General features: G+C 45.2%; 1 protein-coding gene across 7 annotated transcripts in view; it reads right to left on the bottom strand.

The window, feature by feature from the left end:
• Nucleotides 1-426: 426 nt before the first annotated feature.
• Nucleotides 427-27,973, bottom strand: part of BCL9 (BCL9 transcription coactivator) — a 57,999-nt gene continuing 30,452 nt past the window's right edge. For 5 of the 7 annotated variants that reach the window (XM_059872398.1, XM_059872429.1, XM_059872405.1 and 2 more), the window contains exons 2-9: nt 15,106-15,188; nt 11,824-12,130; nt 9,958-10,274; nt 8,848-9,037; nt 8,279-8,378; nt 5,621-7,850; nt 3,681-3,941; nt 427-2,620 (exon numbers count right to left, since the gene is read on the bottom strand). In XM_059872398.1, the coding sequence (XP_059728381.1) occupies nt 1,503-2,620; nt 3,681-3,941; nt 5,621-7,850; nt 8,279-8,378; nt 8,848-9,037; nt 9,958-10,274; nt 11,824-11,876 (4,269 nt within the window). In that variant the 5' untranslated portion in view covers nt 11,877-12,130; nt 15,106-15,188 and the 3' untranslated portion in view covers nt 427-1,502. The remainder of the gene's footprint in view (nt 2,621-3,680; nt 3,942-5,620; nt 7,851-8,278; nt 8,379-8,847; nt 9,038-9,957; nt 10,275-11,823; nt 12,131-15,105; nt 15,189-27,973) is intronic. The other 2 variants (XM_059872444.1, XM_059872439.1) reach the window with 2 other exon arrangements.

The following is a 27,973-nucleotide window of genomic DNA, read 5'->3' as shown; positions in this document are numbered from 1 at the left end:
GACCTGACCCAATCCAGAATCCCCAGAGAGGCACAATCCCAGTGCCTTGGCAGACTGACACTGCTGCTCAGGGGGAGCTCAAACCCATGTACCTTGCAGTGCTGCAAACACTCTCCAGGAGGAAGTGACGGAGACAAGTTTCATCTGTTCCTTGACCCTCAACAAATTGAGGAAGTCTGTAAGTATAGTTCCTGGGGTGTTCTGAAATAAGACCTCACTCCAAGGGATAACAAGCTCAGTTCAGGATTAAGTTAACAGAATTGCCTCAAAAGGAGCACACAGCTGCCTATTGACCAGACTTTTAGGAGCTGTCAAAGTTTAGCCCACCTGGCCCCTAGGCTGGCTGTGATCACAAGGAAGAGCAGTCATCTGGCCAGCTGTTTGATCTACACAGAAACAACTGGACTGGATAAAGGAGACAGTTCATTTTTGTAAGAAACAATATATTTTATTTTTCTGACACCACAGCCCTGGCGAGTGGTTTTGTACCAAATTTAATGGAGGTTACACAGAACGTTTTACGCTGGGGAGGAAAAAAAAATAACCACAAAAAAAAATCCTGGATAACTTTTAGTGTCTGTTCCACTCCCACATTAATAAAATCACTTGGGGTTTCTAAGAAAAGGAGAATAGGAAACAGTGAGAGAGACTACTGTAGGATGTAACAGTGTCCAAGTCCAGCCCCTTCCTAAAAGTGGGAAGAGTCCCCACGTGAGGAGAGGCTCTCCTAGATTTACTCCCCAAAATAACACAATGTATTGCAGCTGCCATAGGAGGAGACAGAAGGGGACGGAGAGAGAGAGAAGCCTATTTAATAAAGAGTGGGAGGGAGAGACAGAAGGTGCTGGACAGCACGCCATAATTTGAAAAATATGTCCTTAACTTATTATTTATTTCTTTTAAAAGATTCCCCTCACTGAACTTAAGTTCCTTTTTGTGCTTTTCATTAATACTCTGCTCTGAGGTCGTAGTTTGGTTTTTCTATACATTGGAGTTGAAGGAAAATAGTCCGAAGTTCTGAAGATGGATTCTCCACCTAAAGTAAACAGCCTAGAATCCCATTCTCCTCTCACCCCAAAGACTAAAGTCTCTGCTAAAATCCCTTTTACAATATAGTACAGTACACAAAAAACCCCAAAAATAACCGAGAGTCCTGGGAGAAGCCAGTCCGAAGGACGTAAACATACAGAGAATGGTGCAACTTGTGACAAATGGCAATTCTCAAAATACAGCTACAGATTCTCAAAGCAGGTGCCGTCACGGGATACCCAAGTCCACAAAAATAATTTTTAAAAAATAAATCTTAAAAAAAAAACAACCTGTTAAAATGAATATTTTTTTTTTTCAGGTAATTCCATACATTCGAGATTTCCCAAAGCATCCTCTGGTCTCTTTTCACCTATTGCATGGCCAAACTGTACTCCTGAAGCTCCCAAAAAAGCCCTCAGGACTTGGAATCTCATCTTGACAAGGATCAGAACATCCAGTCTTATGGTAGCAGCTTAAAACATCATGTTCCCTGGGTTTCCAGGGCCTTGGCTAAATCCTCCCATGCCAACATCAGCAGCCATACCTCGGGGCCTCATCTGGGGGGGAATCATGATGTTTTGTTGGGGTCCCATCATGCCCTGCATTGACATCATCATCCCAGGTGACCCCACGGGGCCCGGGTGGCTGTAGAGCCCGGCGGGGGCTCGGTCCTTGCCCGGGATCATGCCCACGGCGGCCACGGGGTTGCTCATGAGCGCGGGCTGGCCGGGCATGGCGGGCTGTGCTGGTGACATCATGCGGTGGTGCGGCCCCATCATGCCCTGCTGCAGGAAGGCCGGCGGCCTCATCGGGTTGTGACCGGGCATGGACGGAGCCGTGCCGAGAGGGATATCCGGAGTCCCCACCGGCCCGGGGCCCCCCATGCCGGGCAATGTTAGTCCCATCCTCGGGGTCTGCTCTCCTATCATCCCCTGCATGTGGGAGAAGCCAGGCCCGGGACCCTGCGGCTGCTTGCGGCCTGGCACCTCCCCACGAGGGAAATACTGTAGTGTCTGGCTGGGCTTCTCCGATGGGATAATCCTGGACAGGTCAAACTCTGGTATTCCCGTGGCTCCGGGACGGATCACCTCCTGCAGCTCTGGATCAGTGAAAACCGAAGGCATGTTGTTTCCAAGAACAGTGAAGGAGTCTGGACCGCCAGGGCCTCCAGTCTTGCAAAGTGCTGGATCTGTCGAACTTTGGGGCAGGTTGGTAGGACGCCCCAGAGGTCCTTCTCCGTGGAAGCCCATTCCCGCTGGGAAGTTGCCTTGTCCACCACTGGGCCCGTTGTGTGGAAATGGCACCTGCTGTGGAGGGGATTGTACGGGAGGGAACCCCTGCGGGAAGCCCAGGCGTCCTTGAGGTACCATTGGAGACTCCTGGGAACCATGCCCCATCATTGGGTTGTGTGACATCAGGCCGGGTCCCACGGGGACCCCGTGAGGAGGTATATTGGGTCCCATAGCATTTGGAGAGGGCATCTGGTTGTTATGGGAAAGAGGCTGGGTCATTCCCATTGGGCTAAGGGTTGGCATTGGACCCACTGGGTTTGGACCTGAAATTCGAGGATTCTGAGAATTAATGCCCATTCCTAGGGAAGAAACAAGGAATCACATTTAGACAACAACCAGTAATAATCAATAAAGCCATCAGAGAGCTTTCTGCAAAGTTACCAAGTCTGCACACACACACAAAATAAACAGTGCTAGTAAAAAAACCATCAGCAGTGGCTTTGAAAAGTGTTATTTTAACCAGAAATTTGATGCCATTCGAACAGCCACCTCCCTAAGCTTGTCACTGCCCTATCAGTGACAAAAGCCCGCTCCATAAGTAGGATTTCAATCCAAACCATACTTTTACTACTTCCCTGACAGTCTGGATGACACAGGCAGTAGCAAACACGTCTGTGACAGATTATCAGCATATGGACATTTGTCCACTGGGAAGCGACCGGAACTCCTTCCAAAACTCAGTAGTGATAAATCAGGTAACCCTCGTAAGACTAAGAGGCACTGATCAATGAGGTTAATGAGTTACCACCATGAACTTATTTAATTAGTCAGCTTTCCCCAGATATATTCAGCCATTACTGTGTGAAACACATTGCAAAACTACAGGTAAACTCATCAAGAATTCATTATCAATTGCCACTCTCTTGAAACATCCGCTCATCCCCTTTTTCAGTATTAATTCAATAGGGTGGAGGTGCTACAGCCTACTTTTATGTTTTTGATGATTCAGTGTCAAAAAAACCCCAAACAAACCCCCCCAAAAGCAGTGAAGCTTCTATGGCACTGCCTTAAGACAGGAGAGGTAAAGTTTCCTCTGGATAACACACTGTAGATCTGACCCTTAATCCCATGAGCAGCCTTCATTCATACAAACAATTCTAGTCTGCCTGAGGGACAATCTCTCCCATACACAAGTGCCTTCCATGTTAGACACCTTCTGAAGAATGCACACTTTCTGAACAGAAAAAAAATTACAAGGAGAATTTCCATTACTACATTTCAGAGAACAGCAACTGCTTCCTCAGAAACAACCATGGCTACATATTCCTCAAGTTTTTTCCCATCTCACTGTCTTCATTTGATGAGGTTTCCATAAAATCATCCTGATGCCTTGTGCTTATGTTCCTTTGATTTTCTTACCTGGTACGCTGTTCATAGGTGGCAAGTTTGGGGAGCGTGCTGGAGGGGAGTCGTCATCCGAGCTGGCCACAGTTTTGATGGCATCATGATAGAGCGGTGTAGAGCTGGGCATGGCAAATTTGGACATCCTGGACATCATAATGGAGAGAGGATTCTGGGACAGTGTTGGCTCTGGAGGCATTGTGTAAGGACTGCTAGAGGGAAGATTTCCAGGGAGAGTCGCAGGAGCAGACTGGCTGACTGTGGAAGGAGGTGGACCACCTTAGGAAAAAAAGGAAAAGAGAGAATGAATTTAAATTTTTCTCCTTCTTACTGTGTTTCTTAAATCAAACTTTTTTCCCCTAGAAATCTCAAAAAATAGAAAACTTTCCTACTGCAAGACTACCTGACTAATGCAGTCAATGAGTATGAAAGATAACCAGAAAAATAAGCCAATTGGTCAAGTTGATTAATATCTGTCATCCTACTGCATAGCACTTCTAACTAGAACTATCTTGAGCCTCTACAAAACCACATGAAGAATTACCAGTTTAGTCTGAAAATCTTACTATTCAATTTCCATACACTGAAGACAGACTTAGGTACCAGAGCTAGTCATAAAAATCAAAATCTAAAATCAAAAAAGACAGGCAGCACAAGGCAAGCTGTAGCAGATATTATGCTGAGACATTCGAGCACATTTCTGACAAGCTGCATCAGGAGCTACAAGTAAAACTCCCTGTTTACGTTGCATTTCTTGTTTCATACAGAGATATTAGCTGCTTATTCCAGTGAAAGAAGCATTCTCTGCATCTATTAGCTTAAGGTCATCCTTTGCTCTCACAAAATTAGAAGTAACTTAACTGCACTTCCAATCTCCTTTGTTCTTCACTGACGAATTTTATGCCACCCAGACCAATGGGCAGACGCTAAAATGAAGCTGTACTCTCACTGATAATTCACTGCACGTTCCTCAGCCCCTCCCAACTAAAAGAGGAAATGAGAACGCGGAATATAAAAAAACTGCAACGCTGAAAGATCCATGGTTTGGAAGAGCTGCATGCCAAAGCATTCATTAAGCACTAAGTAAGGCACAGACTGAAGCACTTGGGTGCCCTCCCGAGCCACCGACCCCACAGGCACATCCCGGTCCCGCTCCCCGCTGTTACCCGTGGCAGCACTAGAGGGCAACATGGGCAAAGGGCTCCACTTTCCCAGCCAGGAGAATTTCCCGGGCGGGAAGGCTGCCCAGTCCAGGCTGCTGTGGAAGCCCGGACTGAAGGGCGGGTGAGCTTTGAGAAGGTGAGAGCAGAAGTGTGCCAGCAGCAGGACCCCAAGGTCCCAGGCACAGCACAGCTCAGCACGCAGCCAAATGTTATGTACAGCGGTGGTTAGATCACTCCAAAATGCTTGGAGTCTGAACAACTGAATCACAACTTCCTGTCTGCAATGTAAACCGACAAAGGACCAACCATTCCTGACAAAGGACTAACCATTCTAGATACACAGCTGGTTAACTGCTCGGCATGTCTTTGTAGGAACCTTTTATACCAAAGAGCTTTAATAACATTAACGGGATCTTCTCTATTGAGCTACAATGACTATGAGCTATGGAAGAACAGCACAAGACCCTTCCAAGGAGAGATTTCTCCCATCAATCCTCCACATCTTTTCACACCTCTTAACCCCATCCTTTCACTTTCACATTCTCAGAGTGATCAGCTGTCAGCTCAAAACATGGGAGGCACGGTGCAAACCCACAAATACAACAGGAGGAGAAGCCCTCATCCTCCACTTGCATGGCCACCCACCAAACCCTCGGTACAGCCCCCCTCAAATAGGGAAAGGGCCGTCCAGCTCTTGTCCTGCTGCAGGAACCCTCCTCCCTCCCTTTGCTGCCCATCTTAGATGACCCGACATGAACCAAAGCACCAAATCTGGCTAGCAGAGGCAGCACTCACCTGACTCCACGTTCCCCAGCATGGCTGGAGAAGACATGGTTAGAGACGCCTTATGGTTCGGGGGAATCCCAGGGCTCTGCAAAGGAGGCTTTGGAGATGAAGTCCATCCAGGAGAAGGTGCGGGGAGAGACGGAGACTTGAGGTGGACAGGAGAAGCAGCAGCAGACCCCAAGACAGGAGGGGATTTAATGGAGGCAGCAGCAGCTGCGGCAGTGGGGCCCGCGAGCATTCCTGCCAGCTGGGAGGGCGTCTGAGGGGACTTAAGGTTCCCCGAGGGAGACCCCATCATGGGAGACTGGACCTGGCGCATCGTGGGGGACTTCAGGGGGTTGATTCCTGGCGAATGCACCTGGCCAGCCGCAGAGATATCCAAGGGCTTGCGGCCAAGGCTGCGCTGTGCAGGGGGAGCAGTGTTGAGGCTATTCGGGTTACTGGTGGGATTGAGAGGTAGTGGCGGCATGTGGCTGAGCCGGTTGTTAGTCCTTTGGTCAGGCCCGATCTGTTCTCTGAGATTCCGGAGACCGACTCCTGGGCCCTGAGACATGGGAAGGAAAGGCCTGGGACCCATGCCATACTCCTGCTGCGGGTGCTCCCCAAACGGCAGCGGCACCATTTTCTGCTGAGAGGAGAGCATCTCCGACACACCGGGGCGCAGCTTCATCATCTCTTCTGGCCCAACTCCTGCCTCCCTCAGCTTCTGAGGGACCAGAGGTGGGTTGGAGCCCATGCTGACATTCATGCCCATGTCCCCCTTCATGCTGCCAGGGCCCATCCCAAACTCCAGCTCCCTGCTAGAAGCCATTTGTGGGGGTATTCCTTTTGGGAAGTCCCCCCTAGATGGGCTCATCGGTCCTTCTACCGGCATGCGAGGGAAGATGGGGTTGTTCCCAGGCTCCATGTGTCTCTGGGAGGGCATCATTCTGTTGATCTCCATGCCGGGCCTGATGCCTTCCATGTTCAGACCAGGAGGGAGGCCCATCTGTTTCTCAGCGAGCTGCTGCTGATAGAGCTCTTCAGGCAGGCCCTGCGGATTGGGGAACCGCTCCCCTCGGCCAGGGCCACTGAAGACACCCTGACCAGGAGGGAAGTTTCGCCCATCTGGGATTTTTGGCACATCATCTGGCCAACTAACTCCTGAAAGCCCAGGCCGTGAGGCAGGATTTGGGACACTGGGGCCTTCCATGTCAGGGTTCATCATTCCTGCAAAACCAGGCAGGCGCATCTGGCTCCCGGGCACGTTGGGATGAGGGGCCATGCCCCTGGGGGGCAGAGAGTGTGACATGTTCATGCCTTCAGGGAAGGGCTCCGGACCCCCAGGTCCCCAGCCCTCACCGGGGGTCATCTGGTAGGGAGGGGGAGGACCTCGGACCACCCCACGAGGCCCGTGCTGGTGGACCATCATGTCCTGCAGGGAACACTGCTGCACAACCACCTGCTCTTGCTTCCTTCTCTTCTCCTCGTAAAACTCCTGCTGCAGCTTGAGCCAGGCCACCTGCTCAGGAGTCATATGGTCCAGGTGGTCTGGGCCTATGGCTCCTGACTGGGAGTTCATTGGTGGAGGCCCCATTTCATCTGGGGAAAAAGGCATGTCCCTGTGTCCTTGAGGGCCAAACGGAGCCCCTCCATCTGTCCGAGACCCCGACCCTTTGCCTAAACTTTGGGATTGAGCCATCATGGCCTGTATCGGCCCTTCGGGTTTCTTTTGGGGACCATCCAGCACCCCAGAATTTGGGGGTGGCCCCCCACTTTGCCCTCCCGCAAACTCCTTCTCATCAGGGAAGAGCATGCGCTGGATGTCCCTCAGGGTCTGCAACGAGCGCTCTCGGTGCTCCAGCTGCTCCTGTGACAGTCCATCGGGATTCTCACCCAAACTGGCTGGGTCCCCACCAGACCCCTGCTGGGGCGGACCTTTGGGATCTGCAGCAGAGCTATTGCTACCTTGGGAAACTGGGCTAACTGCTCGATTATTGGGGGTTGAACTCTGCCCAAATCCTTCTGTCTGCAACGGGGTAGAGTTGGCAGGGCTGCCCACAGACATCACTTTGCTTTCCACACTGGGACTGTCCTGATCTATGGGACATGGGGGGCCAGTGGGTTTGGATACTGGCGCTGACACGGGGGGAGTCGGCTGCATTTTGGCGTTCTGGGGAGGGTTCTGGTCCTGGGCAGCAGGGGGCTGGGGCTGTGGCAGGGGCTTGGGATCAGTCCGAAGTGCAGTGATCTGAGGATTCTGCAAGAGAAAGCCACACTCAGTCACTTGCTCTTCTTACAGCCATGTCACATAAGCAGCAGTGCAAACAAAACACCCAATCTCAATCCCACCAGCCCAAAATGTGCAGGGAATGGTAACCTTCATGCAGCAATTAAACAGCAGCTTCTTGGCAATGCAGAAACCTACTTTACTCAAGGCATTACTGCAGGGACCCCTTCCATCTGTGCTAGCTCTGCATGACCTACAGGTTGGAAATACACTACCCAAATACGGCAAGACTAACTCTTTTTTGGATGACCCAAGACATTTATTTGCAGGCAGTCTGAACAACAGCTGTCTGTCTCCCTAAAACTTATTTCAGAGTGTAAATAATCATCAATCTCTCTGAACCAGACACAGACACATTTACGATTTCCCCTTCTCACCCCCATGCAGGTATTCCCTACCAAGGGTACAGTGTTTCGTTCCGCCTTGCTGTTTGAGATGTTCTGGATATGAAAGGACACGATGGTTTCCACCTGTCCCTTCAGCACAGCTTCTGCAGCCCTGCAAAGACAGACAAGCAGATGCACATATCCAGTTGAAACCAAGAATCAATTTTTCTTAACCGGCCTCCATTCTATCTTTCAGCTGGCAAAAGGGAGAAAGATTTAGCCACAAATATTTCACTCTAGATGAGCAGCAAAAGAAAATGCTTACATCTACAAACTCATTAGCATTCAGGGTTCATGTCTCAGTTTAAGCCATCCTGGCTGCTATTCATTGCATGGATTGCAAAACAAAATCCACCAGCATTTGCAAAAAAAAAAATATATATACCCATACCTCAGAGAATGAAACAACTTCTCAGAGCAAAGAAGCTAAGGATATGGTTCACTCCAACCTCTTCAGCATCCCCAGAACAAGTAAAGATTTTTTGCTACTTGATGCAAAAAGTGCCCTTGATAATCTCTTAAAAGATGAGCACAAATGTAATTCCTGCTCCCAGAAGACATTCAAGCAGCTACCTACTTACTTGTTGGCCATCTCAGTAGAAAAGACGTAAACCACTTTGGATGGAGTCTTCTGCCCACTTGCTGGCTCCAAAGTGGCAGTCAGACCATGGGAAGGTGTGGAAGACCTTGGGGCTGAAGCATTTGAAGGAGTCATGGAGTGTGGTGTGTGCTGAGACTCCTGGGACTTCACATGATCAGCAGAATTGCAGTCTGGAAAGAGACAAAGGGGAAAAGAAGGGAATCACTATCATGGGATCTCTTTGCAAATCAATTCTGGAAAGTGATCAGAGCTTTTTTTCCTCTGAAATTTCCTGCTTCTTCCTCAAGCACCACTAAAGGCAACTCTTCTATTACACCACACATCTTTCCTCTAAAGCCTTGGTGTCCTTCAAGCAACACTGGGAGAAAGCTCCTCTTGTGTCCTTTTTCATGGAAAGTGGCAGTTCCCACAACTGATCTCTTTGAATTCCCTAATGACCCCATAAAAAAGCAGGAAAACTACTTTAGAACTTTTATGTAGGAAGAAAGATAAATATGTCTGCCTCATGAAAACACTCCTGCAAAACTTTACTTTTTCCTTTGCTCAGCCACCTTAGATAGGTGACCTAGCAAATGGACAGCAAAGATGGACAACTGAACATGTGGTCTGATTTTGCATTGCCTCACTGAGGCAATGCTGGAGCCAGGAACAGAACGCAGAAATCCCAACTCTCTGGCTTGTGTTACCAGTCAGGGTGCTACGGGTTATGCATCTGTGTTGACAAAACAGACCTGTATATTGTTAAAACCCCAGTTACAACAGAACAGTTCCTGAAAGGCCAAAGGCCAGAAGGAGACCAACAGGTTGCATTTGTACTTTTTAATGCTCTGGGGGAGTTTGAGAGTCACAAAGGAACTTTCCCACCAGAGTCAGGTCTGGGCTCTAACCGAGCGTGAACAAGACATTTACCAATGCCAGCTATGACAATCTCTCCTCTTCGCCTGCTTTCAAGACCTTTAGACTTCATTGGCTGGAACTTTGAGAACCCCAGACAAACAAATGTTTCACTAATTCTTGCAGAGCAATTCTCCATCTCACAGAGGATTCAGACTGATTGTCTGCACTTGCACATGAACCCTAGCAAACGTACCTTTGATTTCCGGGTCATCATTAGGAGTCCCAGCTTCCCTCTGTTCAAAGGAGTCTGCTGAAATGCTCCTCTCTCTCTTCCCCTTCCCCTTGGCACCATTTCCAGCCCCATTCTTCAGCCCCATACTCCCACCCGGGCCCGGGAGCACTTTGGGGGTGTGACCTCCACTTTTGGGGTCACAGGGAGAGGGCTGGGATTGGCTGGTGGAGCCCCCTTGTTTGCCTTGGTTGGAAAATTTGGAATCCAGCTGAGGGTTGCCAGACGGGGACATCACTGTAGGGGGACGGACCATCACCTCCTGCTTTGATTTGGGGCTACTGGGGAGAGAGAGAAAAAAAAAAGAAAGAAAAGGAAAAAGTGACAAATCACACCATTGATTCATTCAGCCCTGTAGGAACAGATTAGAGTGAAGCAGAAACAACCACTGTCACCTTTACAAGCTAAGACAATTGCTGACAAATAAAAAATGCCTGCAAGCTTAGAGTCATGCAGGTGCTTTTTTGAACATGCCCTGAAAGGGTTATTATCCAAGATGGAATCTCATTGCTCAAGAAGGCACCAGGGCAAACCACAGACCTGCCAGATCCCAGAAACTGCTGTCACATGAGGACCCACCTCTGGCGCTTCTGTCAATAAAGACAACGGTTTCTATGTGCACAGAGAAGCACCTCACACCAAGACCAGCTCAGAGTAAACAAACAAGGCACTATAAAGTTCCCCTCACCATTCTCCTGGACCCCAACTACACTGTAGCTCTGATCAGCAGACCCCCCCCAACCCCTCCCTTGCACCTCCCTATCCAGTTCTACAGGGAGCACAAGGAAAACCCAGCATTACTGCAGCATTCGTCATCCATCGGGGCGAGCTGCCAGAGAAACACAAACCTCTGACCGTGAAAACAATTAAACCAGCTACAACCTGCCCCTGAATAAGGAAAGAGAAGGATACCATCTCCAAGCACACTCCTGCAAAATGGGGCAGATGAATCTTCCTCAATTTGCCAAAGGAGATTCAGTCTTTCATTCCTCTTATATCCAGCAAATTGTATCCTAAAAATATTTTGCTCCTGTGAGTTCTATGGGTATTAGGCACCCCTTCCCTCCCCACCCTCCACTTACTCCATTGCTATTGGATCTTCTGCATTGTGTTTTAGCATCATCACTATCACATCCAACAGGCAGTGCTTGCTAGCATCCTCACTGTGGTCTCACACAAGCTGTCCTCTGGACAGACATCTGACTCAGAAGCACTCCCTCTGAAATACTGTTAAGCTCCAGATGACCTCTAGGAGTAAATACTCAAACTCAAGAATGCTGTCAATCAGAACCATCCTAAGTCCCTGGACACTGCTTTGCTTTCATATTTTTCCCTTTCCAAATTAGTGGAGAAGAAATGCTGCCCAGCTGCACTGGCAGGTGACTGACCAGAGGATCTCAGTGCTCGGCTGATCAGTTCTTCAGGCTGTTCAAGCCAATAATATGGAGAAAGCATTTTGTGTGAAAGTACAGACAGAGAGACCTTCTGATGCCCAACTATCTCTCAGGAAATAGATAATTAGAAGAGGAGGAAAGGAAAAAAAAAAACCAATATAATAACACCAGGTTTACTCTCCTACAGCCTATCCAGGCACCTGGAGAAAGGGAGGAGAGCACAAGGAACAGAGAATCCATGCCTCATGGGTTTACAGCTTTCAGCTCATCCTGAGCCTTGCAAGCATGGAGACCACCAGTACTGTGCAGGCTGATGGGAGTACAGAGGGACCAGGAAACCACACTGCCACAGTCCTTGGGCAAATCCAGCAGCAGAGCAGGGATGGCAATGTGCATCAACAACCCTCAGCAGCTGACTGCAGGCTATTCTCCTTACCTCTGTGTGTTGCCTGACGGGGAGTTCCTCACTTTGGGGTTACTGGAATGCATTGACAGAAATCCTGAGCTCACAGTCTCACACACACGCAGATGGGCTCTCGTCAAGTTCCTCTGGGGAGCGTGCCGCCAGAGGCAGCGTCGAAGCACTTTCTGCCACCCGCTTCTCTCAGTGCTGGCTGCCTGCTTGCCTTTTTTCTCTTTGCTCCTCGCTGCTTTTGCACTGGGCACTTCCCTCCTGCAGCTCCAGCATTCTCTAGATGCGTGCCTCCTGCTGCCCAGGGGAAGTCTCGCATCTCCAGGGCACACTGCAAACCACCCCACAAGGAGAGAACAGAAAACCAGTGAGGAACTTCCCAAGCAGATGTGTCGGGTGTGAAGCAATGCATGGCAATTCTTCCCCCATTCCCAAGAAGACAAAGAAGAAGAGCTTTCAGACAGATGTGAATTTCAGACCAGAGACAGCCCCGGCTGACCATTCAGTTTACAGGCAGAGAAGCCATCTTCCCTTTGTTCAAAGCAAATCATTCTGGAGTCAACAAAACAGGGAAGCCTTGAACACTTAGATTCTGCATCCATGCTCAACTTAAAGACACCTCATAGCAAGTCAGCAGGAAGCCAAAAGTACAAATCCCCAACATGACTTAGCTATCCAAAATTCCCCAGTGAATGGCCATAATCTGATATTTCTTAAGAACATAAACTCTACTTAAATCTTTTGTCTCTTTTGTCCAATATACCTAGACACATGTTCAATGATGTGTGCTAAGGGTTACACAAAGGGAGAAAAATAAAATAAAATGCTTTCCTGACCACCTGTAAGTTACTGTTCTGTGTGATTACTCTGAAAACTTGAGGGGTTAGTCACTCATCATATCTATTAGAAAGGTCAAAAAAGCACTGGAGTAGTACCCAGCTAAATTTGCTCAGCAACACACCACACATTATTGAGGCTTAAAAAAAAAAAAAGGTACAAAAAAAGCAGCTGCTTTTTCAGCTTCTTTCTAAGAAACAATATGCATGATGCAGGCAGTAAGGCACATAAAGCTGTTTCTGGAGGTGGAAACTATTGAACATTACTGTTTACGTGCTTTGGGCTAAATTATTTTGGAACAAATTTCTGTCTTGTTTATGTTTCAACAAAATCTCTTCTGTTCATCTCACCTACTCAGATGCAAATCCACTTAATTTAGAATCTAACCAAGATTTATTGTTAATGTATTAAGCATTGCTAGTTAAATATTATTCAAATGTAAATATTCCCGATATTCCTTCTCAGAACCAAAGAAGTGGTTTTTTCCGATGTATACCAAATGAAACAAAATAAATCTTATTAGGATGGGAGTGTCTTGAATTTTATGAATAAACTACTGTTCAAACGGCATTTCAAAACAATAAATTGGCTTATGTGCTGATGACAACAGAGGATTAAAAGACATGGGGACTCTGTAATCACCTCTGGCCAAGTAGAGTTGTCAGCAATTTGAAGTATTGAGCACCATGGTTTTTCAGTTCACCAAATTTGCACAGTTGTGAGGATGTGCTGTTACACATCTTAGTGACTTTGTGCTGCTCTACTTCAATATGATTCACACTGCACTAGTTATGTGAAGTTCTGCATCATCTACAAAAATTCTCCTCTCTAAAACACATCTCCTTAATGAGCCAGAGAAGTAATCCAACTGTCTGTTTCATCTCCACTGTGCTGCACGAACCTATTAATGTGGGGAATGTTTCTGCAGCAAATGTCTCATTTTAAAGGCCTCTTATCAGGCATAATCAGATGAACTCCTGTCTGAGCCACAAGCTCCTGAGGACCCACATGCCTCTCTGGGGCTATTAGCTGGTTATCCCACTGATTTTGGGAACAATGTTGGAGTTACCCTATCCCTATTGTTCCTACTATCATGTTGCAATTATAGCTGGTTCTATAGAGATACATTAAAGAGGAGACAGAATCTCTTCACACATATCTAAATTGTATTATCTTTGCATGCAAATTTGGCTCTTATGTCTGTTTTGTTAAATAAAACTGTAACATTATCAACAGCACACAACTTTGCTTTCCAAGAGACTGACACATCTGTAAAAGCCAGTGGAACTCTGTGAAACTACTGCACCCTCACTAAAGGTGAAGGTGTGACTGAAAATACAGTGAATTACAGGATAAAAAAAAAATGAGAGCAGGAGTAACAGCATGAAACTGAGCAGAGCTCAATGCTTACAGCAGGACGTAGATGCCTGCATGATGAACTTAAGTATTCTGGTTGCTTAATCCTCAGGTTTTCCGTTTGGATATTTATATATTATGTTACCTTTTATTACAAGATGAGAATTGTCTCAAGGGTCCCAGTCTTGCACAGTGCAATGAGAAAACATGAAGATAAGAATCACAATCACACTGGCTACATGGTATTCCTGACATGACCAAACTTTCAAGTACTTCACCCAGGAGTGGGAGGAGAACCCTCCAATTTTTTAACCTTACATTTTTATTATTCTATATACACATCTTCCATATACTAAAAGTGATGTGCTGTGCAAGGGAACTGTGTTTTCCAATCTCAGTTTAAATTTATTCTTACCAGAGAGAGCTATAAAGGATACATCAATATATTCATTGGAGGAACAACAGCAACTCAACTTCCTCAGCTTCTTATTTCTGCACACGGGGAGTGTACCATCTTTTATAATGTGAAATGGAATGTCTCATGATTTTTCTCAATGCACTTCTAACACATATATGCCCAGGAATCTTGGGTTCAATAATAGAAAAGCTCTAGAGAAATGTATTTTTGCAGCTGGAGTCTGCCTACCATAGCAAAGCCTGTATCATTGTTTTAAAATTAGAGGTAGAGTCAGTGACAGTGAATGGTCAAACCACTTTTAAAGACATTTTGGAAAGCTACATCCAAGGCTGTATTTTCAAGATAGCTTTAAGGTATGGCAGGCAAAGGCTGCAGAGAATTGGGATGGTTCAGCTGGCTACTCATTCTCACCATATCAGGGAAAGATCTGAATGGGAAATAACCCAAGGAGAACAACAAAAATTTCTATTCAGCTGGATTTTCACCCTGACCTGGTTGATCATATAACCACATCACTATCATTACAAGCTCAGAGGAGGTGAGAACAGGTGAAAATGTAGCCCCACCCCACTTGCTTGCAGCCTACAATTTGGATGGCTGTAAATTAATTCAAACTTTAACTGCATAGACAAAAAGAGATGGATCTGCATTCATGGAGATACAGTAGATCCTTGTTTTTCCAACGAGTAGCTTACCAAGACCCCTGGTGTCACGATACTGCAGTACTCATCGTGGAGGCCATGAGTTGCAAACCACTTGTCTCACAAAAAACAGTCACCTGGAAAAAGGAGAGAAAAAGTTTCACAAACAAGAACTCACAGCTAAGCTGTACACCCCTTCCATGCATTCAACCACAGGAGCAGAGAAATCAAAAGCTGCTCTGAAGCCCCAAGCGGAAGCCTCTGCTCAGCCTGGACAGATTTATCAGCACCCAAGAAGCCACCATCAGACTGGAAGACTCTGAAGATCCACACTGCCCATGGAGGGGAAATAGGGCAGACCTGCTTTAGCACTCCCAAGTTTAGCCAGATGGATTCCCATGAGCTCATCTGTGCTTAGAGAAGCTAGCACAAAGCTTGGGCATGTCATCTTCCCTTCTCTGCACCCATCTCTCTTCAAAGGCTCGCCTTCCCCTCACAATGCGCCCAACAATTCCTGCCAAACCCTTGTGCTTCATATATGCAACCTCCTCCACAGCCAGACAATGTATAAACAGAAACATCAAATATCAGGTAAAGCCAGGCAATCACATCTAGGGGAAAACCAGGCAGGTTTTAGAAGGAAGAAGCACTATCTACTGCTCTGGCAGCTTCTACTTCACATCATCGCATACCCTACAGGAGGAAGGGAATCCAAAGCAAGTTTAAGTGCCTGAACGTCCGGCAATGCAACGAAACACAGGCTCTGAAGAGCAGCTTACTGCTAAATTTGAGGTTAGCAAAAAAACCAGCAGCAACCTGCCAGCTTCTCCCTCACCCGCTGTGAAAACTGTAGAGGCTGCAAGACAGTATGAATCCAGACAACACTCACACTGTTAGGGCCAGTGTGGTATCTCAGAGCACTCTCAGCTATTTACACAGCATGGACAGCCTTGCAGTTAAAGTACAACTGCAAACTGAAATCACTACCAAAATTTTTCTGTGTAATCCCAATGCATTCTGCTGACCAGATCTCCCAACAGAAACACAGGAGCTGGAGGCTCAGCCAGTTATGCATTGTGAAAGCCTGCGCATATTCTCTTCCTTCCAACATTCTCCAACTATTATCTACTGCAGCTTCACCTTAATAATGTAGCAATGTGCTGCCATGTAATCCACTTCACAAAACCAAACTACAAAGCTAGTCCCAAACAATGCAGCTACATTCTCCACCCAGTCCAGCCAAATCAAACAATGAAATCATCAACGTGATAGTCCATCCTTATCTAGCCAAGTCACACCTGCAGACAGAAGCTGAAACAAACACCTATCGCAACAAGCTGCTTCATCCAGTAAAACTCACTACAGCAGCACAATCATCCCTGAACCCAATTACCCAGTTATATCTCCTCTCCCCTTTCCCCCACCCCACCCAATGAAACAATACAGGCTAAGCCATGCCAGTGCCAATACCGACACACCTCTCCCAGAGCAGGGACAGAAATCGCCTTTTCCCTTGAACAGGAAAGCGTGTGAACATCAGCACACATCACGATGGAGAGAATCAATCACAAACATTGCTCAGAGCAATGTTGAAACATTCAATCCCAACTTGGCAGGGAAGGACAGCCTTGCAGACCATAGCTCAGGACTGCAAGAGGGGCACCATCCATCTTTTAGGATACCCAGTTACTGCACTGTAATTCTATTCCCTAGTGCCCCATCTCTGCTTCTCACCTGCACGGTCTCGGCCCTGTCAGCACAAGGCAGTTTGCTTCACAGTGAATTTAAGGGCAAAAAGCTGAGAGCATGCACACAAAGCAGCTACCACAGAGTAACTAATAAGATGCAAATGTTCATCTCAGTTTACCTTTCAGTTAAATATTTTGACCACCCCTGTACTTCCACAAACCAGCCACCCTATTACTGCACTGCAAATAGAAGGTTTAAAAAAATTCAAACTAGCTAATTCCTATTTTATGGCCTTAAGCTGAAGAAGCTTGATAGTGACAAGTGATCAAGTACTTGGAGGTATACAGCTTTATGGCTATTCCAGCAGGAACAGCTGCAGTTATCACTGATTCACTTCAGTCTTTTCTCCCTCTTTGAGGAGGAGAATGTGGAGAGATGAAATAAAGGCATACCAAGTAGATAAAAGTATCAGACTTGTGGCCTGACTGCGACATGAAGCATTAAAGGCAAGAAACCTTTCTCTGCATACAAGAAAGAGCACACTACTATTTTCCCCATGGCCTTTCTGAGACTGTCAGTCCGTGCTGGACTGAGGATGGTGAGAGCTCAAAATCAGCATGGAAAAAGAAAAAAGGCTGGAGACATGCTGCTGCAGAAAACAAATGATAACTTTGAATGCAAGCTGAGCCTGCACCCTGAATTGTATCTGTGACAGTGGAGTGGGTAAGGAAGGAGAGAGAGTGGAATAAGGGATTGCTCAGGGAAGAACAGAAGCTTTAGAAGGAACCAAGAATAGCAGCAGCAGGAGGTATTTGAGCAACCGCTGATCCTGACAGACACCAGGAAGCAAACTTCTGCAAGTGCATCCACCAGTGGATTCCCTGTGTGACCTGAGAGGTGGGGCAAGGAAATGAATCAGCCAACGCGCTCCTTCAGCACATTTTTACTGGGAAGGGCACCTCCAATTTCTCCGACCCTCATTCAACCACATGAGAGGGAGAATAGCTGCACTGGCAAAAGGTGACTCCACTACACCCAAGAGCTACCACTGGTTTTCATCACGTGCTGCACTTACCAGTTTTGTTGAACATTTGCTTATTTTACACACGTGCAGCTGAGCTGCACATTAGTTTTTAAAAAGCTGCTGTTTTAATAAAGTACTTGATTACACACTTCATTGATAAGGAGAGCGACTGGCAAACAAGGAGGACACAGGAAGTGTTATTCAAAGCTTTTATTGAGCTGTCCGACTTCCTTAAGATCATGTAAAAGCAAATAGATAAAATGACATGAATATTCTACACTCCATACATCTCCTTGTGGCACTTGAGGATAGAGGGACACAAGACACTTCAATCCTTTGAAGCAGTCCTAATTTTTAGACAGGGCTCCCTACCAAGGGCTATTAAATACACCTTTAAATCTGTCTCTGCCTCCTAGCAAAAGCTGTCCTCCTCATCCTTTCCCAGGAATGGATAAAGCACATGTCTGTCACACTACTAGGATTGAACCCATCATCATTCAAATAGGTCTGTCAAAAATGCAACCTTACCTTCTGCACACCAGCTCTGTACTGGACCCAGGAAAGTAACTTCAACCAGCCTAAGCCAATCCAACTCTATCCCTTCCAGCACTTGTGAAGATATAAATAATATTCAGGAGACAACTTTCCTGTTTCATCCCACAAGGTGTCCACGGGCTCACTGGTACTGGCACAAAGGAGGCAGTGCTGACTGATGGCAAAGGCATGGATAGACTTATGCTTATTGAAACATATTTGTGCCCATCTTCTGCCAGGTCCCTCTGCCCTTTTTCATAAACAAGGGCAGAAAATACATCAGGTACCTTCAGATAGTAACTTGGATACCTAAGGGTAGGTAGTGATAAGCTGTTCATCTAAGGTGATTAGATAGCAACTCCCAGCCAGTCATCAGTTTCTAGATGGTCCTAACTTACCCTGAAACAGTATAGACTTTCCTATGTTCATGCCATAACAATAAAAAATTATGCACAAAGTTCTCACAGTCTCCCAGAGAATTCCATCTCACCACATCAGAGAAATCACTGCTATTCCAAAGTCTGCACAGGATTATCTCTATGTTCACAGTTTTATACCAGAAATTACTCTCAATAAACAAAATAATAAAGAACTTGTAGCAAAATAACTTTAGGTGACACGAATGTGGGGGCTACACAATCTCCACCAGGCAGCATTGCAACCTCCACAGGGAAAATACCTTCTCCTGTGGTGGTATGTAAGCATTTCTGTTGAATTCTAAATGAGTAGGTTATTGTCCACAACTAGATCAAGCCCTGAAGCACAGAGAAAGGGGCTGAGCAAAGACAGATTCACCTAAAATTAGCACATTGAAGACCAACAGACACAGACAGGGAAAAGGCATGCAAGATTCTATGCCATTAAATGGAGAGAAGTTCCCTTGAGTTGTTCCATTAAATATAAGAATTTAGGACCACAGGATAAGCCTCCCAGAAAATGTAAGAATATTTAATCAGGCCCATGCAAATGCAGTAATGCAGTACATGTGGTCACACAATGTAGCTCTGCTGAGCCTACCTTTGCCTGCCCATCCACAACTTTTAAATAAGACAGTGCAGACACCCTTCCTCCCATACTTCATCCCAGCCCCTATCACCACAGATGGGGACCTTTCCCAAAGAACAAATCTCTCCTGAAGTCCATTCAAAACAGCAAAGGGCACAGAAAATCCAACCTTTTGCTCTACATCCTTAAAATGTGCAGTGAAGACAATCGCTGACAAAGCACAATACAAACTCAAAGGCTCAGAGAATTAAGTATTTTATGAGTTTCTCATGTCACTATCCCCTTTTCTGAGAAACTGGTATCTCTAGCAACTATTCTCTTCCTTCTGATAAGTACATGGATAACCAACAGTAGCCATGATATAAAGGCTGTATAAGTAATCACTCTTTTTAGGTACTTCAAAAAAATCATTCTGAAACAGACTTTTGCAACAGACATGCTGCCCGCTACTCTCACAAGCATAACTTTCAGAGTTGTGAATAACACTAACACTTCTTGTCAAACAGACAACTGTATGTCCATTAAACTTTATTTTTAATGTATTTAACAACACTTCAGCGCATAATTCAGTGGGGATGCATGGCTGTCCTAGACAGCTTCTGACTGTACAACTCCTTCTCCAAAGTAGTAGAGACAGACACTTATGGATGCTGGTGATCAAATTCAAGGTGTACACAGACAAACATTGAGAGCTTTTCCATTTCCCATCTGCTATTATGTAAAAAACACTTGAACTACTTGGTTCACTTGGGACTGGAACAAGCTCTTGGCAGATTCTGACACAGTTCCAGAAATCAGTCTGGGGAAAAAGCCAAAAGAAAAATTCTTTTAAAAAACCCTCAAAGCCTAAGCTACAGCTATCTGCTTCTCTACAGGAACACTATGAACACTTCCCCTCAGTGTTCCTGCCATTTCAGCTTCAGCAGCAGCAGTGGCATTGGCAGGTGCGGGTTGGCCGGGGCGTCGGGGACGACGTTGCGCTCCCTGTCACGACATCACGCTGACCTCAGCTCAGCCCTGGCTCACTCCAGCGCAGCTGCCAACATCACTTCAGCTCCACCTCTGTTAGCAGTGCTGGGAGCAGTCTATGTACTTTACAAGTGGAGTTTGGAGCTCCCTACATGGAGCGTCGCCTACCTGAGCAGCAGCCGGGCTGCCATGGAGTCCCAGCTATTGTAAACACCGATAAAGATCAAAAGCTCGAGCAATAAGCGATTTTTCAAGAAACATTTTAACAGTATTTCCCTAACATATGACAGGCTTCTGCAGCTTTCCATGTCATGTTAGCAGTTAATAGCCTTAGCATCAGTCAGCATTGCATGAAAGAGTCCAGTGGGTAATGAGAGTTCTATGTCCTGCTTTCATAGCTTTGGCTTCTGTCAAAACTTCATTTACTTTTCAGGAGTTAGGAGAAGCCACAGGCAATCTCCTTCCTCTTACTTCTCTGGGTTTATTTTTTGAAAAATTTAAATAGGGACATCACATGAACAACCACAGGTAAAAGACACCTGTGTCAAGCTTGCCAGCAGGCCATTCTACAGAAACTAATCTGTTGAAAGGGGCTGGGGGAAAATATGCTGAAATACTGAATAGGGAGACAGCAGTTTGCTCTTCTACGAGTATTAACACCACACTGCTTAAACAAAAGGTTTGGGAGAAACAAGTCACTAATCAGTTCAGCACAGAAAAAACCCAAGTGCTTTTTCCTTCCCTTTCGGCATCCCTTCAACAGGCTTTCAGAATGAAAGATAAGAAGCAATCCTCAGGCGTAACTCCTTGGGCTGCAATCTTGTCAGTTTTCATAAGCTAAGTGGGGCTGGGATGGGTCAGTACAGGATAGAGCTCCTCTGAGAAAAACCCAGTGCTACAGCAAGCAGTAATTCCCCACTCTGCTTCAAGGGGACATGACACACGACACCAGTCGGAATTGCTGGGGGCAAGCCATACACCTTCCTTCATGTTAACCTTCACCTTTACAGCTCTCTGCTCTCTCTCCTCCCAAATGAGCACTTTTCCAAGGCCCCCCTGAGCACCACTACCTTCCAGCAGTGCCTGCCAGACCAGTTTTCATTCAGGACTGTCACCACCAGCCATCCCTCCGCTCTGCTCCTCTGCAGGAGCCCTCCTGCTGTTCTCAGGCACCTGGGGAGCTCAACACCACAAAGCCAGCATTCCCATGGGAGCAGAGCTGAAGAGTTACTACATCCCCTGCAGCTTTCTGCTGGGTAAAATATGTGCCAGGGTGTGCTTGTCCCTGGTGCACCGAACCTCTCATTCCTTTGCTTTTAGACCCACATTAGGCAAGTGAGAAGCAGCACGACCCTCAGTGACACAGTGCAGTGACTCCATACTGGCTCCCCAGTTATTAAATGCAGGATCTTCCACACAGCAATGACTCTTCTAAGGAGTAAGGCACTTCAAAGAACTCCAGCAAGCAAAAACTGCATGTACACAGTACTCCACGATGCTACATGATTATATCAAAGCTGCTGGGATGAAAAACTGACATTTGATAAATAACATGAGGTCACCTCAAAGATCTCAGAACACTGCATGTAAAAATGTTATTTTGACAAGAAATTAAGCAATTGTATAATCAGGTCTATTATCAAATCCACTGCTTTGACATGATCTTATAAAAGTACGAGGAGCATGCAATTCCAATTGCTGCAGGATCCTCCCTCACTCAACACAAGATGTAGGCATTTAATATTCCTCTAGTTAGCCACGCATGTACAGCACAGCCTAACGCACTTCAAAGTATTTACTGTGCTGTATAAACACAGTGCTATTTTCAAAGCCTCATAACTGTCAAATCAAAGCTGCCTTTCACTAAAGCATTCAGAAACATTTCTGCTGGATGGTGGCTATTTGCCTGACAGTTTCAACCTTCTATCCCCCAACCACAAGAAGGTTAATTTTTTTTTATATATGCATATATATATCTATATATAAAGATATATATATAAAATTATTATTTTCAAGAGGCAGAAGAAAGTGTTTTCTTGCTAATGAGCTGTCAAATCATTTTGACCTGAAGTTTTTTTTTACTTTTTTTTTCTCATGCATACATATAAAATGTGGTGGAAAACTTTGACTCCACCATCAGAAGTTCTGAAAAGAGTTTCTCCATACATAGGACTGCCTCAACTGTCCATTGTACCAGCTGTCCCTGTTGAGGCTGTGGCTGCTCACCTCAACAGGCTACAACTTGGTTTTATATCACACTGCAAATACATTTCTAATCAATCCTCAAACAAATCCAGATTGGTACATAGACAGAACACTGCCATTTCACAGGCAGTGGAACAGTGATATCAAGACACCTGAAGAAGTCAGTTTAGTAAAATGCAGAAAGCAGAGCTCTGAGCAACCTGAAAAATGGTCTGCACTGCTTGATCTTACCCAGTGTTTTTATCAGTGAACCACTAAACCAGAATTTCTGTTCAGGTCTTCACAACTCTGTACACACTGCTAAGGTGGCAAAGATAGCTTGACACAACATACACAGGCAGACTCACAGACTTAAAGCAATTTGTAGAGCATAAGTAACATGGTCGAGTAGATAACCACAGGCACGTTAAGAGCCAAGCTCTGTTCCCAAGTTTGCCACCAAATCCAAGCAACCCTGGCTTTAAAAGAGCCCATGGGCCCCAGCCACTCCGCTGATAAGGTAAAACAGATATCTGCACCCTTTGTTCAGAAGGCAGAGAGGACAACCACAGGCACACGAAGACCATCAGTGACAAGGTGCGTCAGTGATTTGAAGCTCTCTTGCTCTGCTACTATGCAGACAGAGCCTCACCAGAAAGCCAAGGAGGAAAAAACACACCAGCATTGCTTTCTTAAGAGGCCAAACAGCCATGAAAACAAGACACTCAGCTCAAGTAATCGCCAGTGCTAGGAGCTGAACAGGCAGCTGTGTGGCTATCTGTGCCTGAATAACAACTGCTCTGAACTCAATACAGAAAACAGTAAGCTCTCCCTCGATTCCATATGCAGCTAAATTATTGTGGATCTTGTCCACTCTTTATGCCAACGACTGTACCACTAAGGAGCACGTAAAACCAGCATTGTTTTCAAGACTACAGCACCCAATTTTCAGTGAAATCTCAGAGGACATTGCTCCATCTTTCTTTGTTGAAAGAAATTGCGTCAGTGCACTTTTTCCTTCCTTCGAAAGGATTTCATTGATTCTGCCTAGCCTTTAAAAAACAAACAGGCCAACCACCTTATAGCTCCACTGTTGATCTCCCTTCCCTATTCCACAAGCATCTTCTTGGAGGCCAAACAAGGAAAATCCCACTTCTGCTTTTAAGTCTGTCTGAAAAAAAGGGATCTCTCTAAAGAGATAACATTCATTCTTCAGATATAGTTAACTGCAATTTCCTAACAGCATTTAAAATAAATTCAATTAGTGTTGTCAAAGTAGATCAAAACCAGAGTGCTAAGATTCAACTCTGCAAAAGAATATGTAAGAACAGCCCACAGAAGTAGGAATAAAGAAAATGTAAAAAGTTGTGAGGCAGCAGTTCACTTCACGATAGCCACAGTTTAGTAACTCAGACCAGATTCCAGGATGGTTCACCAGGATCCAAAAAGAAGTCTATGGCACATCTCACACTGGTTCTCAATCAAGTTTCCAGAGAGGTGTGAGAACCCTGAAGCAAACCCAAGACACAACAGGCTATTCCACCCCTCCCTTTCCAGATATAGAAGCACAACTGCTAGAGCAGAATAAAAAAGAAGGCTTAGACCACAGGCTTAATATCTCTTCCAAAATTTCTACTGCCACTGATTACGATAATTGAATATTCTTCATATTCTTAAAGACATCTGATGCTTTTTAACTCTTGTTGAATTCTTGCTCCTCAGCAAGATTCTCACAGCATGAGTTTCACTGCTTAATTGCAACCATACTAAATAGTCTATCGTCAATTTACAGTACATGTTCTGTATCATCAGAAAGTCTTGAGGCAGCAGAAACTCTTCCATAGCAAAGCCACCACACTCTTCTGTTGGCCCTGCTTAAAGCTTCTTAAAGAGGGCTTCTCTTTTGATCCCTTGCATATACGTTCAGAGATGATTTTTGGCAAAAAGAACAAGGTAAGCTGGAGGAACTGTTCTCAGGCAAGGGAAGCTGTAACAAACAGGTGTAAAAAACATTTAGCAAGTTTAGCAGACTCTCAGTGATACACTTAGATGAGCATTCCTTTTGGCAACATTGCCAACTTAGAGAACTGCTGGTACCAATATTTACTCCCACCCTGTACCACACTGTCTGATGTGCCCATGGCCAAACAGCAAACCAGTCTGGCAAACTGATGCAGGCTAAGTATCATCATTTCTTTGCCAGACTACTTCTAATCCAGATCAGCTCCCTCAGCTCCCTGATCTGTTCCAGCATCCAGCTGCTCCAAAACAGCAGCACCAGCACACACAGCAGGGTGGTGCAGAGTCAAAACAGATGAGCACCACGGACTCCTCAAAACCCAGCTCTAGCACTGAAGGAAGAGCTCACAGGAATAGGAACAGAGGGCAGCTCAGCCCACAGGTAAGGGTGCAGTCACAAAGCACACCTCTACTTCTTCAAAAATATAAATCAAAAGTTAACACTGGAACAGTTCACTTGGGTTCAGCACGTTAAATGTCACCTATTGTTGCTAAACAGCGTTTATAAGCCTGCATGTTCTTGAAGGCAACCCTTCAGAAATTTCCCAACAGATCGATTTTCTTTGTTCAGGTTCTTCAAGATTATCTGAACTTCCTAATTATGAATAAAGTTCCTGTTCTTCTGGACTTCTATAGTGCCTACTACAAAGGCGGTCAAGCTCCAAAACAATTAAACTTTTAAAGCAGTAAAAAAAAAAAAAAAAAAACCTAACAGACAAGTAAAAGTACATAGGGGAAAGTTCTTTTAAATTCAATAGGCAGAGCAGTGCTTGAACAAAAATTCGGCAATGAAATCTCCTTCCATTCACAAATTGCTCTGAAAAACTGAGTTAACACCTTTATTTTGCCAGCAGGAAGACTAAAGGGACTCCAGCAGAGCTTGTAAGCAGGAAATCCAAGCCCACAGCAAAACTTGCTGGGTTAAAGGACTTCATATCTGTGTAAACAGACCACAGACCTTAGGGAGGCACAGAGATTTCTGTGAAGTCCAAGGCCACACAAACGAGTTAGAAGGATTTTATGAAGGCTGCCTGCATTGCTATGAAGAAATTCTGACAAACTTCTACAAAGCAGAAGAGAAAAAGCCCTGCAAGGTAGCACAGCTCACATTTAAGATAAAATTAGTTTGAATACTCACTTGAGTGTAATTGCTTCACAGGATAAAGTTTTTGCTGCTGTTTGGGGTTGGGGTTTTTTCCTATTGAATTTATAAAAGACCAGCAAAATTCCTAAGCCATAGGCACAGTTTGTGAGGCAAGAGAATTGACACGCCACGTCAAGAATTCAGAGGAAAAAACAACATCTAGGAAGAAACATGTAGAAAAAGGTATGGGAAGTCAATGTGCTGCAGAGTAGCAAGCCTTTGAATAGCTGGGAAATATGGATCAAAGGTGCTCCATTCTTATCCACATCAAACATATAAACTGCTCAGAAAAGCTGTAGTATATCAATATTTTAGCCTTGTGGCTTACAGTCGCCTCAGTTTCTATATTTGGATATTTGGTGACAAATGCAGTTTGGCTGTGGACTAACCCTAACTGAAAACAATCCAAGCACATGAACTGTAAAGATGAAATGTAAGGGGGGGTTGGAGGAGGGGGAAAGCACAGGGAAGAAAGAGTCCACACCCTTTGTATTCATAATATCCAGAAGAGATCTACAAAGTTTCTGGTTGTATGACCAGAAACCTATTTATTTTCTTTCACATTAAAATTCAGGTCCTGCCTAGCTTAGAAGATTGTGTTGACCAATAAACAAATTAAGTCATCACAAGAGAGAAAAGCAAAATAACTCCCCAAAACAAACAAGAAAAAAAAAGTGTACAAAAAGATGGTCACAACACTACTATCATAGTCCAGCTACTCCCCCACACCAGAGCAAATAACAATTTTTCCCAGAACCTCTTTAGACATCTAGGAGCTAAATAATCTGTACTGGGAAAACTACACTGGGTAGTCATAAACAGAACTTTTACTAAACACTGCAAAAATCAAGTGCACAGGCAAAATACATTCCCAACAGAATTTATCACGTTAACCTGACCAAAGATGAGCAGCTGAATGGGAGGGGGACTTACACAAAAACTTGTTTAGGGTGGGGGGTTTTTTGCTTGGTTTTGTTCACACTTATTTAACGTCAATGATTGATTAACATTTTGGATAAAGGAGGTCTTTGTTAGTGATTCAGCATCTCCACCCCTTCAATTAAGGTGTTAAGAGTTCACACAAGTGCAGTGAGACCCAAGATCCCCAGATCCCTCTCCACAATAAAATCCCGACCCAAAAAAAAAACAGATTAAAAAAACAAAACAAAACAAAAACGCGCTTGCCCCACTGAGAAAATTCCAAAATCCCAAAACTAACATCGTTGCTAAATCTCCAAGTCAAAAAAAAGAAAGATGCCTTTCTTTTGTTGTTTGAGGAGAGGCCAGCAAGGGAGACAGGGAAAGAATATGAGCCCTTGAGCCATTTTTATGCACTGAGTAAGAAAAAAAGGACACATTCATTAAAAATAATCTCTTTGGAGATCACTGTTAGAAGAAAAAAAACTCCACACCGAGTAACAGAGCCATCATGCCAACTTGTCCAAAATGGCTATAAAACCTCGGGAAAACAACCCCTGTAGTTCAGGCAAGAAAGCAGATCCCTGTGCCATGGGATGCAGGAGCATGCACTCCTGCAAGCACAGCTCCTCTGTCCATCCATGGGATGGACACAAAACGACTCTGTGTGTGTGCCCCGATCAACTTCCCGGTTCCACACCTGTAACACCCCACCTCAGCCAGAGACTGGCCATGGCAGACCTCAGAGAAAGCAGGAGAGGTAAACAAAAAGAAGTGGGAATAAAGCTGTTTAAGTATGTTAATTCTTCCATTTGATTTCATATAATACCTTGCCTAGCTTTCCAACGGTTGTTATTGTAATATCTCGAGCAATCACTGATCAAATAATCCAACAAAACAGAAAAAAAAATCTGCATCACTTTTTTTCCTCATGCTTTTAAAGCTTGATACATTTAAGGATCCTTCAGAGCATCCAGTGTCTGTGTGGGCTTTTCACAGAGATACCAAGGACAAAATACTTTCAAGGAAAATAAAAATGTTACTGGAACCCCTAAAAACAGAGAGAGCTGTCTCCCCCGCTTCCTCCAACTGTGTTTTGACAGAAAATCATCCTGTCACCAACAAGGAGGCTTAAGGAGACAAACTTGACTTGGCACAACCCTTTCTTCTCAGCCCAGACCAAGGAGAAGGTGTTACTTAACCAGGTACGGGCTACAAGACTTGATGTTTCTCTCCCAAAAGTGAGGTTCATGGCTACTTCCAGACTAGCTTCAGAGTCCATGTTAGGTCTGCCATCTGAAGAATAAAAGCATCTTTCTTTTCACCTTGGTGGGATTTGAATCACTCCACAAACAGCTCCCATCTGACACTTATTTCATTCTTTCTTTGCTGCATGACAATTTTCTGATTTCTCATGTAGTTTACTATTAAAGCAC

Source organism: Haemorhous mexicanus, chromosome 2 (assembly GCF_027477595.1).
Source record: "Haemorhous mexicanus isolate bHaeMex1 chromosome 2, bHaeMex1.pri, whole genome shotgun sequence".
Taxonomy (NCBI): Eukaryota; Metazoa; Chordata; class Aves; order Passeriformes; family Fringillidae; genus Haemorhous; species Haemorhous mexicanus.
This window is presented reverse-complemented; position numbering and strand designations above follow the sequence as displayed.